Source organism: Monomorium pharaonis, unplaced genomic scaffold, assembly GCF_013373865.1.
Source record: "Monomorium pharaonis isolate MP-MQ-018 unplaced genomic scaffold, ASM1337386v2 scaffold_550, whole genome shotgun sequence".
Lineage (NCBI taxonomy): Eukaryota > Metazoa > Arthropoda > Insecta > Hymenoptera > Formicidae > Monomorium > Monomorium pharaonis.
The window spans coordinates 27,289-42,520 of NW_023415858.1; the positions used below are offsets into that span (position 1 = coordinate 27,289).

Genomic DNA, 15,232 nt, shown 5'->3' on the forward strand with positions numbered 1-15,232 from the left:
CTCAACGATGTGTCGGTCAACGTGTACGGGATCGAAGAGGATAAAATTTTTCCACTACGGCTCACGGATAACAAGAGGGAGAAGCATGTCAATCTTTTGTACGTGCAAGATCCGGGGGATAACAACGTGGGTCACTTCACATGGATCAAAAATCTGTCCCGCCTGGTGGGATCGCAATTGAGCAAACATGTATGCAAGAAATACATTTGCGATCGGTGAGTAATAATTCTTAATGAATGTGTTTATAAATTGTTTCAAATAACAGTAAAAAAAAATATTTTTTTCCTTTGTTATTTGCAGATGCCTACATTACTTCAGTTCCGATGAAAAGTTACAATCGCACAATGTGGACTGCCAAAAGTTGAATGACTGTGCTGTCGAACTACCAGATGAAAAAGATAAGTGGCTGAGCTTCCGTAACATACACAACAAGGAACGAGTGCCCTTCGTCGTATACGCCGATCTCGAATGTGTGCTGCGGAAGATGCAACCTGACACGGAGTCGACGACATACGCCTACCAACAACACGAGGTATATAGCATAGCGTATTATGTGCGATGTTCGTACGACGATACGTTATCCGTGTATCGGTTTCGTCGCGATCCCGATTGCGTGTTGTGGTTCGCTAAGCAACTTGAAGATTTAGCACATAACGTTAAGATTCGTTTATGCGCCAATGTCCCCATGGGGATGTTATCGAAAGAACAATTAGAGGCATACCGTAGCGCGACACATTGCCATATTTGCGAAAAACCGTTTGCGCCGGATGATAAGCGGGTGCGCGATCATTGCCATCTGACCGGTCGTTACCGCGGTCCCGCGCATTCGCTTTGCAACCTCTATTATCAAAATGTGCTATACATACCGGTAGTCTTCCATAATTTATCCGGATACGATTCTCATTTTATTATCAAGGAAATAGCCACAGCGTTCAAAGGAAAAATTGATTTATTACCCATCACGAAAGAAAAGTATATTTCTTTTACAAAGCATGTCATAAGTACCGCCGATAAATTAGACGCACATAATCACATAAAGTTAAGATTTATAGATTCATATAAATTTTTAAATGCTAGTCTTGAGAAATTAGCATCATTTCTGGATAAAGAAAATTTAAAAATTGTACGTTCCGAATTTTTACACTTATCCGACGCAGAATTTGATTTATTGACACGGAAAGGCGTATTTCCATACGAGTACATTGACCGCGTCGAAAAATTGGAAGACACATGTTTACCACCACTCGAATCCTTTTATAGTTCTCTGACCTCCAATACAGTATCCGAGAGCGATTACGCACACGCCGTCAACGTCTGGCATCGGTTCTCAATTCGAACGTTGGGTGAATATAGCGATCTATATCTGAAAACGGATGTCTTGTTGTTAGCTGACATTTTTGAAAATTTCCGCGATAAATGTTTAGAAAGTTACGGTCTCGATCCCGCGCATTATTACACTCTCCCCGGATACACGTGGGACGCTATGTTAAAATATACCGATATTACTTTTGAATTGCTTACGGACATAGACATGATAATGTTTATCGAACGCGGTATACGCGGTGGTCTGAGTCAATGTTCAGGCAGATACGCACAGGCTAACAACAAACATATGCAGACGTACGACCCATCGAAACCATCGTCGTACCTTATGTACTTTGACATTAATAATTTGTACGGCTGGGCGATGTGTCAGCCGTTACCCTACACTGAATTTCAATGGGTCGAAGACGTTTCAAATTTCGACGTGAACGCTATCGCTCCGGATTCACCCACGGGATACATTCTCGAGGTCGATCTCGAGTATCCTCGAGACCTTCACGATCGGCACACTGACCTACCTTTCTGCCCGACGCGCGATAAACCGCCCGGCAAGCGAGAATGTAAACTTCTCGCCACGCTCTACGATAAAAAACGTTACATCATACATTACCGAAACCTACAGCAGTGTACGCGTCACGGTCTTTGTATCGCGAAGATACACCGCGTATTAAAATTCGCGCAATCTCCATGGCTATGTAAATACATAGAATTAAACACGCAATTCCGAACTCGCGCCAAAAATGATTTTGAAAAAAACTTGTATAAATTAATGAATAACGCGGTATTCGGGAAAACCATGGAGAATGTGCGTAATCACGTTGACGTTAAATTATTGACGAAATGGAAAGGTCGGTATGGTGTAGAGGCAATGATCGCGAAACCGAATTTTCATAGTCGTAGCATTTTTTCAGAGAATCTTATTGCCGTTGAACTAAAAAAACTCAAGATAAAATTCAATAAACCGATTTACGTAGGCATGTGCATTTTAGATATTTCTAAGACGTGTCTGTACGAATTTCATCACGAGTACATGCTACCTCTTTATCGCGACAAATGTAAAGTCATGTACACTGACACCGACAGTCTCGTATACCATGTCGAGTGCGATGATGTTTATGAGACGATGAAACGTGATATCGCTAGGTTCGACACGAGCGATTATCCGGTCGACAACGTGTACGGTATGCCTCTTAAAAATAAAAAAATACCGGGTCTAATGAAAGACGAAAACAATGGTGCGATAATGACCGAGTTTGTCGGACTTAGAGCAAAAATGTACGCGTTGAAGGTGGACGGGAAAAAAGACACCAAAAAAGCAAAAGGTGTAAAGAATAACGTAATAGCGCGAGCCATAACGTTCGAAGATTACACCCGCTGTTTGAGAGATGAGATCGAGATGACGCGTTGCCAGTCGTGTATACGATCCAAGTTACACGAAGTATACACGGTAGCCGAAACGAAAATTGCTCTAAGTCCGTACGACGACAAGAGATATCTCGTACCCGATTCAATCGAAACGTTACCGTGGGGACATTATCGGATACCCTTATAATATATAGTTGTATATATTTTATCTTTTGCGCATGATGTACTTTTAATTTACCATGTATTTTATATTTTACATATATTTATTAATTTTACATCTAGCGTTTCATATATTTTATAGTTTATATTTATTATTTTTTACATTTTACACTTATTTTATAATTTTACATTTAGCGCTTCATGTATTTTATATTATACACATATATTACATTTTATGTATTTTTTATGAACTTTTTTTTATACTATTGTAATTTGTATTTTATAGTACGCATTTTTTATGTTAATTTTCTATTAAAAAAATTAATACTAAGAATAATTAAAGTTGATTACATTTTATAGTTTTACATTATACATTTTATAATACGTATTAATAAGAAAATGTATTAAGGATGATCAATGGATGGATAGGTAATAAAGAAGTCTCGTATATACTTATTATTAAAAAAAACTGTATTTTTATTTTTATAAATTTACATTACACTTTTATATGATTATAATAAAGAAAATATTCTTATATGACATTGTCTTTGTGAATCCACGAATTATGTGATCCATCGAATCCCAACCACTTGACGTAAACCTTGTCACCCTTCCTGCGCAATACTTTCTCCACGAGATACACGTCCGGGTGAGTCGCACGATGCAACTCGTGCTCGTAGAACGCTCCAACTATAGATGTTCCGCGATAATCCTCTAGTAAATAAGTTACGGGATTGGTATGCTGTACTTTAATAATTTTAAACACCTCGGTTGTCCAATTCGGTGTGTAACCCTTTTCAAAGACTGTCTTAAATTTGCTCACGCGTACAGAATCACCAACTTTAAATTTCGCTCGACCAGCAATCTTTATCGAACTGTACACCGTATTCAAGAGTCTTTCAGCCACAGCAGGGGTTACGTCGACGGGTCGCATACCGATAGTTCGGTGTTTCCGAGAGTTGTAATTTGACACGAGATCCGGTAACAGGTCAATCCACTTGTAATTGCCGTTGAGTGTAAACTTCTTCCACATGTCGTTTTTCAGCGTACGGTTAAACCGTTCGACGACCGATGCCTTCATTACCGAGTACGTTGAATAATGATTGATATCATGTTTTTTCAATATTTTCTGCACATCGGCATTGTAAAACTCTTTTCCCTTATCAGTCTGTAAATTTTTCGGGCATCTTGCGCTCTCTCGAATTATCTCGACGATAGCATCAGCTGTATCGCTTCCACCCTTGCTCTTGAGCGGAACGGCCCACGCGTGCTTGCTCAACACATCGATGACGGTGAGTATGTAGTGATAGCCTTTGTTGAAACGTGAGTACGGAATCATCTCGACGATATCAGCCTGCCATAGATCGTCGTAGCCTCGAACTATGACGTGTCTTCGTTGAAAACTTCTTCTCGCCGGAGCATGCAGTTCCTCGACGAGTCGTCGCCTTTCGGAACTAATATTGGATTTCGGTGGTTTCATGGATCGCATACCGATCGTTCCTGTTTTTTCTATTCCGTTTCCATTCTTTGTCTGTTCTGTTCCTGTTTTTTTCTGTTCCGTTTCTGTTCCGTTTCTGTTCTTTTCCTGTTTTTTCTGTTCTGTTTCTGTTCTTTCCCTGTTCTGTTCCCGTTTTTTTCTGTTCCGTACCCGTTCTGTATCCGTTCCGTTCCTGTTTTTTTCTGTTCCGTTTCCGTTCTTTTCCTGTTTTTTCTGTTCTGTTTCTGTTCTTTCCCTGTTCTGTTCCCGTTTTTTTCTGTTCCGTACCCGTTCTGTATCCGTTCCGTTCCTGTTTTTTTCTGTTCCGTTTCCGTTCTTTTCCTGTTTTTTCTGTTCTGTTTCTGTTCTTTCCCTGTTCTGTTCCCGTTTTTTTCTGTTCCGTACCCGTTCTGTATCCGTTCCGTTCCTGTTTTTTTCTGTTCCGTTTCCGTTCTGTACCCGTTCCATTCCTGTTTTTTTCTGTTCCATTATGTTCCGTTTCTGTTCTTTTTCCGTTCTGATACTGTTTTTTTCTGTTCGGTTTCTGTTCTGTACCCGTTCTTTCACGTTCGTTTCACGTTTGAATTATCTTTTATCACTGCTTTCTATCGTCTTTCAGCAGTGGTTCTTTGTCTTCCGGTCTTACCGATCGATCAGACAATCGTTCGTAACTATTCCTGAATTGATTTACAACCGTTCGGTAACCGTCCGACAATCGTTCCCGAGTCGTTTGATAGCGATCCTGCACCGTTCGATAGCTATTCGACAACCGTTCCTGAACCGTCCGCTGTTGATTCAGGAACCGCTCAAAATTATTCGTTAAACGTTCGTAACCGTCTTTTCGCCGTTCGTTATTACTCATTGTTTTTAATCTTGATACGATATGGGTGACATCGATCAATCGACTGACACGTTTCGCGATTACGCAGATTAATTTATAATAAGACCCGCTTCGCGAAGTTCTTCGATGATGGACAGAATCTCGTTGTCGTGCGCGTTGTGACCGGCTCGACGCGATGCTTCGAGTAACCGCAGACGATCTACCAGTTCATTGGGATTGTCCCAGTGCACGTAATCGATCGCGTTATCATTTAACGTCATAGCGTGAGGTAATCCCTTTCCAGATTTCTTCGTTTTCGGCGTAGGTTCGATCGACATTAACGGTGCGATCAGGTGTTTGTACTTGTATCCTCTGTTGCTTCGTAATTGACTGTCCTTGGTGTAATTGCGTCTATGCACGTTTGTAGCAAACAATATGCTTTTGTACTTTTGTAAATCATCATCTGTGTAGATGTCATCGGCGGGGATTTTCTTGAAGATCAATTCGTAAAGACCAGGTGTACCAGCGTAACGTACATTGTCGATAATTATATTATCCTCGTTGTCCACATCGAAATGTTTATTACCGAGCATCATTCCATTATTCTCGAGACGAACACCGTATATATTGTCTATGTCTACATCGCTCTCTCGGTTACCGCTCAGGACAGTCACGACATATTTTTGACTCAGCGGACCAAATTGAGCTTGCAATGCTTTTCGTCCTTGCGACGTCTGTAATTGATTTCGAACAATCGTCGCAAGCGAGTCATCCGTCGTTTCGAAAACATTCTCAAGCGATTCTATCGGTTGTACGGTTGTAGGACGCGGTGTAGAGGTTATCATTGGTACGTCGTTTGAAATTTGTAAATGATTAGATTTTTGCGGTGTTGCAGAGATATCGAACGAGACGTTCGACCGTTTTTTCTTACTGGCATATTCTTCCCCCTCTTCCTTCTCACGTTTACGGGTGAACGAAACGTTACCGATCGGCTCCTCTTTTATCGCGCGTACGCCGGAATTGTCAATAATCTTTTGCAGCGGTTCGATCAACGGTTCAAAGTGTCTCTTAGTCACGATATCCTCTTCGATCCTGCCGGTTTTTAGAGCACGATGTTTCTTTCGAATCGATTCGCTCGTTTTTTTCAATTTCTCTCGCGATTTTCTCGCGCTCACGCATATCTTTGTTTTCAGCCATGTTAACAGAGAGTGTTGATCGCACGTTTCACCCCGACAAGGTATCAATAACGACTAACTGTTTCGCGGTATTGCAAACTCGTTAAATCCTCTTCTGTATCGCCCGTTAGCAAGTGCACTGTCCTTGTCTATCATCAAAAATCCATAATCACGCTGCCAACAATCGCGACATAATTCACTAAAGTCATCATACGACATGTCGGTGTTTACATGATCGTTGTACACATGTTTCAAGTTGGTACCGTCCTGCTTAAAGAGGATCAGCAGGTTGGCGTTATCGCGTATAAGATGTTTAGGTATTCTCGCGTACGACTGACAGAGATAAAAACAGTCGACGTTCGAGTGTCTACCCATTGAAAATATTCTCTCACGACATCCTGCTTATCGCAAGCAACGTCATCGAAGACGAAAATCGAGTTTGGACGCGCCTCGCTCGGTGGAATGACGTCACTGTTATTGGAGAACGTAAAGTAACCGATCTCGTCCATCGACGACAACAAATTCTCCAGATATCGATATTTCGGCTGTTGTAGCGATTTCGAGTACACGTACACGTTCTCGAAATGTACACCGTGTGGACATTCCAACAAATTTATCAGAACGTTGGTTTTACCGCAGTTCGACGGACCGCAAATGATGGCGCGTATAGTATTCGGCAGCATCGCACCATGCTTACGCCTCACCCCGCCGTCTCCCATCGATTGTAATTTATCGTCGTAATTCGTTACGCAAATCGTCAAAGGTTGTCGCACGAATCTCATGTTTTCCGAATCTGATTACACATCGGAATCGAACGTCCTATTTATAGGTGTGTGAGTGCGGTGTACGATCTATGGAAATACGCCTTTGTATGTTTGCACATGCGTGATAGAGGTGTGTGCGTGTGTTTGTGAATGCAGCGCACGGAGAAAGAAACGTATGCGCGCGTCGTGTGTGCTAGAGAGGCGCTTGATAGAGAAAGACGTGTGTGTGTGTGTGTGTGTGTGTGTGTGTGTGTGTGTGTGTGTGTGTGTGTGTGTGTGTGTGTGCTAAAAAGGCACTTACGCATGTGTATACGTAACAGAGAAGACGGTTACACGTGTATGCGTGCTAGAGAAGGCATGAGTATGTGCGCGTATGTGTGAACACAGCGTGTAGAGAAAGAAGCGTATCGATGGTCGCGTGCTAGAGAAAGCGTGAGTATGTGTGCGTATGTGTGAACACAGCGTGTAGAGAAAGAATATCGACATCAACGGTGCGACATCGCATATCGACGGTCGCGTGCTAGAGGTGTGTGTGCGTGCGTGTGTGCGTGCGCGAGTGTGTGTAAACGCAGTGTATGGAGAAAAGGAATGTATCGACGGTCGTGTGATGAAGAAAACATGCAGGATTGAGGGGTGATTAAAAAAAGATACGCGATATATCTATTATATATATATATATATTTAAAATATTAATAATAGAATTATAATGTATCGACAGTCGTGTGATGAGGAAAGCATGCAGGATTGAGGGGTGATTAAAAAAGATACGCGATATATCTATTATATATATATATTTAAAATATTAATAATAGAATTATAAACTGTATAAAATAATTATAAAACTAAAAAAAAGAAATTGTATAATACATTTTTTAAATACTACATATAACTATATCTAAATATAATCATAAAATATATCTAAAATAATATAAAATCTAAATATAAAAAGTACTATATAACTATAAAAAATATATATATTTTTTTAATTTCTATAAAAAAAATGTATTTTCTATTTGATCTAAAACGTAATTTGCGTAACCATTATAGTCCCAGTTTTCCGGGGTTTTTTTGCTTTTCCACCACCTCCATTCCGAATAAATATCGTAAGTCAAAATATCTTCGTAATTGTAATCGTTGTCATCTTCAATATCCCCCATATCCAGTCATGATATTTTCGATCTATCCGGCGGCTGCACTGCACCCGCAATCGGTGCTGTTGAATGTTCACGTGCTGCGGAATGGATATCTCGGTTCTTAATATTACGTTGCCGGAACACATGCACTAAAACAAGCACAAAGTATATTATTTAATTATTTATTAAAAATACGCAATATATACGTTGAAATATAAAAATGGTACTTACAATGATTGCAGGCAAATCGATGTATGCAGCCGGGTCTAATGCGGGAAAGTTGTTGGATGGCGATGAGCCGTGCGCACCGCCTGCCGGCTATGGATATATATATATCCTATAGCCGGGAAACTTTTTGGAAGTGCTATATGCACCTCTTCCTCACAGCAAAGGCACTGCAAAAATGAATTAATATTAATATAAATTAATCTAAATGATATAAATTAATATAAATAATGTAAAAATAGGTAAGAAGTACTTACAACCAGTGCCATTGTTTCGGAATTGTAAAAGTCCATTGTGTCTTCGCAAAACTTCAGACTGAACTGACGGTCAGTCCGACTTCGAAGGCTACTGTTTATGATTTTGGTACTTATCATCCCCACGCTGTGGAGATGTCACTTGAGCTTATCGTCGATGCTCGAGTAAACTATAGCCCTGTGACGTTTCACTCATGGCTTGAAAACTATTTTTCATAATAGTACTCGCACAGTTTTTTAAAGCAAATAATAAAAGAATTACTAGGAAACAAAAACCTCGCAGGAACCACTATTTATAGGCATGCAAAATCGCGCATCGCTCAGTAGCAACATGTATCTCATACTATCACATCCCTCCAATATTATAAATTTGAGCGCTGAACAGTTACAATTCGTACCAAGATCGTTCTGTTACGCGAGTGCGCCAACTATATCGAACACGTGTGGGACAAGCTCCCGGAATATATAAAGACTGATTTCGAAGTTCAAACAATATCGTCGCTGCAACGAGCATTATAATCAGCCGTGGCAGCAAACGCACATCGACGGACCCGCGCCGTTGATCAAGAATTGTACCGAATGCCAGTTGTCGCAAGGTAAAAAGCGGCTGCGGTCATCTTTTGAATCGCGCGATAAACGCGCTTCCATTCGAGCTACATATCCCCGGTTATCAATTTTGCGGACCGGGAACGCACTTGGAAAAACGATTAGCTAGAGGCGATAGGGGTATAAATCCGCTGGACGCGGCGTGCCGCGAACACGACATTGCGTATTCTCGCAGCAACGAGCTCGCCGACAGACACCGTGGCGGACGAGATACTCGCCACGAAAGCACAAACACGCGTAATCGCGAAAGACTCGGCTCTCGGAGAAAGAGCAAGCCGCCGCTGCCGTCTGGGCAGCCATGAAAGCCAAGACAAAGATAGGTATGGGCATGAAGAAGAAAAAAAGGTAACGAAAAAAAACGTATACTTCCGACAGCGAGACGAGGCGGCATGTTACCAATTTTACCGATATTGGGCGCGCTCGGATCATTGATCGGCGGCGCGGCCGGTGTGACAAAGGTGGTAAACGACAGCAAAGCTGCGCGACGTCAGCTCGAGGAGCTGCAACGTCACAATCGCGCGATGGAAGGGCGCGGAGTATATCTCGCCCCGTACAGAGGCGGACGAGGGCTGTACCTCGCCCCGTTACAAGTACGGAAAAGGTGTAAAGCGAAACGAAAAAATATGTCAAAGAGGCGTTAAAAATACCCGCAGGTGTGACGACGAACGTGCAACTACATCAATTGGCAAAACGATTGTGTATCCCGTATTTCAGAGGAGTGTTATGCGTAACGCGCTACCGACGAGCGGTGCGCGTCAAAACGAGAGCGGTATCGTAAATCTAGACGATGCGGAGGGCCCCGGTACTCACTGGGTAGCGTACGCAAAGAGGAGAAATCACATGGCGTATTTCGACAGTTTCGGCAATCTGCGGCCACCCAGAGAACTCGTACGATATTTTGGGGACGATGTGACAAAGATAGAGTACAATCGAACGTCGTATCAAACTTACGATCAAAGGAATTGCGGACAACTTTGTCTGCTATTTTTACACTCGATTTAAAGACCGACGTTGCGCTGTTAATCTCAGTATTCGTTCAAACATGTCGCTGACATTTACGCTGAGCGGCAAGAGCAGCATTCTCGCGGCAAGCTACTCTCCGGCTATAGATTTGAGCGACGACGATTACGAGCTCGGTTTAGCGATCTTTGAAACATATAACACGATACCGAACGTGAATGCTTCAAACAATAAATTTTACTTTGGCAAAGACAACGCGGAGATTACGATTCCCGAGGGATCGTACGAGTTGCATGCCATTAATGAGTTTTTGAAACGTGAGATTTCGCAAATACGTCCGCGACGTGACGTCGCGGCTGAAGATAGTAATAGTGGAGATAAAGATCCGATTACGATCCGCGCAAACTATAATACGATGAGATGCGAGATCAGATGCGCACACAAAATAAATTTTGGCAAACCAAACAACATCGGCTCGCTCCTGGGATTCACATCGAAGCGTATACTAGAACCGCGAATATGGCATGAGTCGGACGTGTCAATCAACATAATGAACGTAAACATTATCCGCGTAGAGTGTAACGTGACCGCGGGCGCGTACAGCAACGACAAAAGCGTGCACGCGATACATGAATTTTCACCGAACGTTCCACCTGGATATAAGATCTCGGAAAGACCGTCGCAGATCATTTACCTGCCGATCATCGTGCGGAGCGTTACGAATCTGACGATACGCGTGGTTGACCAGAACGGACGATTGCTTGATTTTCGAGGAGAAGAAATTACCGTCAGATTGCATGTGCGACGACAGCTGCAACGATAACGCGAACGTGAGATGCTCGTACTACACGCGTCGGAACGCGCCAGAAAAATAAACATCTTTACGACGAAAACATCAACGTTACAGCAGTCATCCGATACTTTTGCGACGACATTCGATAATATTCGATCATCCGACTGTTCCAAGGAAAAGAGGCTCACCCGCGTCGAACGTTGAATATCTACAATCTCTGGGATTTGCGGTGCGACAATGACGGATATTTTAAATATCGAGGACGAGCCGATCTTTGACGATCGCATCGTCAAGATCGAGACTCACACGTACAATCCGTTCGCCAACACGACGTTCGAATACAATGATGAGATAAGAATTCCTATACAAACAACAGGATCTTTACACGTTACCGCACGAAAGTTTTCTATACATTGAAGGAAAACTTATAATAAAGAAACCAGTTGCGGGATCTGATGTGACATTGGCAAATAATTGCGTCGCGTTCATGTTCGATGAGATTCGATACGAGCTCGACGGTGTGGAAATTGATCGAAACAGAAACGTCGGAATAACCAGCACCCTCAAGAACTATGTAACTATGTCAGCCGCCAGAAGCGTAATCGCGAGGAACGCCGGCTGGGATCCGTGGAATCCTCCGAACGGATACTTTAATTTTTGCGTACCGCTCAACATGCTGTTGGGATTTTGTGAAGATTACAGACGCGTGGTGATCAACGCTCGCCATGAGCTGATTTTAAATACGCGCGCGTAACGATAACAATTGTCTGATGGGAAGTTCAGAATTGGAGCCAAAGATTGAATTACTCAAAGTTCAGTGGCGAATGCCGCACGTGTTACTGAACGAAATAAATAAACTGTCGATGCTGCGTGCTCTGGAAAGCGGGCGATACCTCAGCATGGCATTTCGCTCTTGGGATTTGTACCAGTATCCTTTATTGCAAAGCACAACCAAACATTCGTGGGCCATCAAGACCGCTACTCAGCTTGAGAAGCCTCGATACGTCGTTTTCGCTCTGCAGGCTGGTCGGAAGAATATCATGTCTGAAAACATGAGCCGATTCGATCATTGCAAATTAATCAACGCAAAACTCTATTTAAACTCGGAATGTTATCCGTACGATGATCTGAATCTGGATTTCGATAAAAATAAATGGTCGATTCTGTACGAGACGTATGCACATTTCTGTAAAAACTATTACGGATATGATTATCTCGAGCCGAATCAATCCGTCACCACGTTTCGACATAATGGTCCATTCGTGATTATCGATTGCTCTCGACAAAACGAATCGATTAAGAGCGCAACCGTGGACGTACGCTTAGAATTTGAATGCAGAGAAAATGTACCCGCGAACACTACAGCGTACTGTCTCATTATACACGATCGTGTGATTCAGTACAACCCGTTGACCAACGTTGTGCGCAAAATTACCTAAGTGCGGCGCCACTTTTTCTCCAAAACAATATCAGAATGATATAAAAATTTATAACGCGTCGAGACGGATCACAGTATTCTCAACGACATCTGTCATGTCTGTACCAACGTTCGTGGACCTGCAAGGTTTCATCGTTGGTGGAGAATTTATCGTTAAGGAATTTGCCTCTCTCAAAGATGGATTTGAACTCACCCACTACATATTTACACCCACCTATCCATGGGAATACCTTACCAAGGCAGAAAGACGTCAGGTGGCGTGGTTGAAAGTGAATCATCACGGAATATCATGGGAGGATGGATTGATTCCGCACAGCATGGCTAGAGATTTAATTACCAAGGCAGTGATGGGTACAACTGCAAACCGATGATGAAATTGTCGTGTACGTAAAGGGATGTGAGAAACGAGAATGGCTGCATGACTTACTCCTGGACGAGGCGAAAGAGGAAGCTAATGTCGAAAATATCGAAGTGCATTACGAAGACATAAAACCTCTAAATAAGTTGGACATTACGTACACCTTACGTTGTCGAAATCATGTTAACAACTGCGCTTTACAAAATGTATTTAAACTGTTTAACTGGTGGTCTAGCAATAAAAAATAATTTTTTTATGTGTTGTGCATTTTTTTTATATTTCCATTACCCCCGTTTATATTTCCTCTTCTCCGTTTTATTAATTAAAATAGTTTTTTAAGTTAGGATAATTGATAGAAAAAAATAATTCTAAACGTTTATAGAAATACATATTTATTTATTATTCAAAGCATCATATACAATATTGTCTGATGCATAAACCATTAGTTCGCAGTCTACGAGCGAAGTTTTTACACATATTTCATCTAATAGCTTTACAGCATCGCACTTATTATTAATATTATTTCGCTGCAAGCAGTTTACAAATCGATTATATTTTTCTTTCACTACAAACATATCCCGCGACAATTTAAAGTATACATTATTGATGACATCTTCAAGATTTAGTAAAAACTTGCACGGTCAAAGGTTTCATATACAAGGCTTTGTTATTTAATGTAAATTTTACGAACACTCCCGTTATGTAATTTGACGAGTTCTATAAGAAGATTATCAATCCACAGCGATGTAACAGTGGTTGACTGCAGGAGTCGCTCAATATCCATGCGTTTTCTCGATCATTATTATCCATACGTCACGTGACAGCGGTATCTGATTGCCTTGTTGTCACCAAGAATCATCTCACAAAAGGTTCAAGTCCCACACTGACTCCGATATCCAAATATTTGTAGGCAGTGACGGTTAAAGCAAATCGCCTTCCCAGGATGCGAGGAGTATAGCGTGGCTGCGATAATGTTCTGTAAAAAGAATATATCAAGTTATAGAAAAATATAAAAAATATATAGGATTTAAATATATAGATTTTTTTTTTAATTAAAAATACTTACGATTTATCGCACCCATCATTCTGTTGGATCGGAACGTAATAGTTCATCTCGTACGGTTCTTTCTTCAGACACTTTACAATCTGACTTCCACCAATCAACTGCTGCGGTAACGTAGATGAAGCTTTACCGTTCGTATTCCACTAACTGACTGATGTAATAACGTTGTCGAGGGCTCTTTTTATGTTATTATCCCCTCCACAAAATATCTCATTTTTTTATCCCCCTCTACAAAATATCTAATTTTTATCCCCTCCACAAATATCTAATTTTTAACACGTTCACTGCCGATTCATTATCTAGAAATTTAAGCTGCCGACGGTTCGGCGCTCCGTGAGATAAAAAATTTGTTTATAACAAGCAGCTACCGGATATGGTTAACGTTATTTGTTTTTTTAGCTTCCAAGAGCTACCAAATAAATTTATCAGCTGCCGACGATTCGGCGCTCCGTGCAATAAATATTCTTAGAAATTTTTAATTGTTTATATCAGGTTGCAACTCGCATATTATTTTACTTAAAAATGTTTATACTGATAAGTGACAGAAAAACCCATAGATAAAAATTGTTTATACCTACCCTTAGCCGCAGGGTCTAATTGTTTATATCAGGTTGCAGCTCGCATATAGTTTTACTTAGAAAGATTTAAGTAATTGTTTATATCAGATTACAACTGAGATTACATAAATGCTCATACCGATAAACGGTTATCGACTGGTATTTGTTTATATCAGGTTACAACTAGCATGTTGTTTACATAAAAGTTTGTACTGATAAGCGGCTGGGATTTGTTTATATCAGGTTACAACTGAGTTTATATAAAAATGTTTATATCAGGTTACAACTGAGTTTATATAAAAATGTTTACACTGATAAGCCCCCCCCCCCTCCCCCCCGCAACGTCATACCCCCCGCGACGTCATACCCCCCCTGACGTCATACCCCCCCGTGACGTCATACCCCCCGTGACGTCATACCCCCTCCCCCCGTGACGTCATACCCCCCTCCCCCCGTGACGTCATATACCCCCCTCCCCCCGTGACGTCATACCCCCCGTGACGTCATACCCCCCCCGCCCCTCACCCCCCCTGAGATCCCATGGGTCAGAACCACCCTTCTATTCCTACTGTCGAGAATTGTCGCCAGATATCTAAAACTATCCAGCACGACAATTAAAATTAATTCGTGCTGATTTCAGCCTCTTAAAATTGTGTACACAAATTAAAACGTTAGAACTGTGTTAAACATTAGGAAAAAACAATGCAGAATACGAGAACTGTGGAGAATTGTCGCCAGATATGTAAAAACTATCCAGCACGA

The 15,232-nt window shown here is 41.5% G+C and overlaps 2 protein-coding genes across 2 annotated transcripts; one reads left to right on the plus strand and one right to left on the minus strand.

Moving 5' to 3' along the window:
* Positions 1 to 3,157: 3,157 nt before the first annotated feature.
* Positions 3,158 to 4,829, minus strand: LOC118648627. Its single transcript, XM_036294956.1, has one exon. The coding sequence runs from the start codon at positions 4,811 to 4,813 to the stop codon at positions 3,380 to 3,382; it is 1,434 nt and encodes a 477-aa protein (XP_036150849.1). The 5' UTR covers positions 4,814 to 4,829; the 3' UTR covers positions 3,158 to 3,379.
* A 6,995-nt stretch (positions 4,830 to 11,824) lies between these two features.
* Positions 11,825 to 12,493, plus strand: LOC118648626. The gene has a single exon (XM_036294955.1). It carries the CDS (start codon positions 11,825 to 11,827, stop codon positions 12,491 to 12,493), a length of 669 nt encoding a protein of 222 aa, XP_036150848.1.
* The last annotated feature ends 2,739 nt before the right edge of the window (positions 12,494 to 15,232 follow it).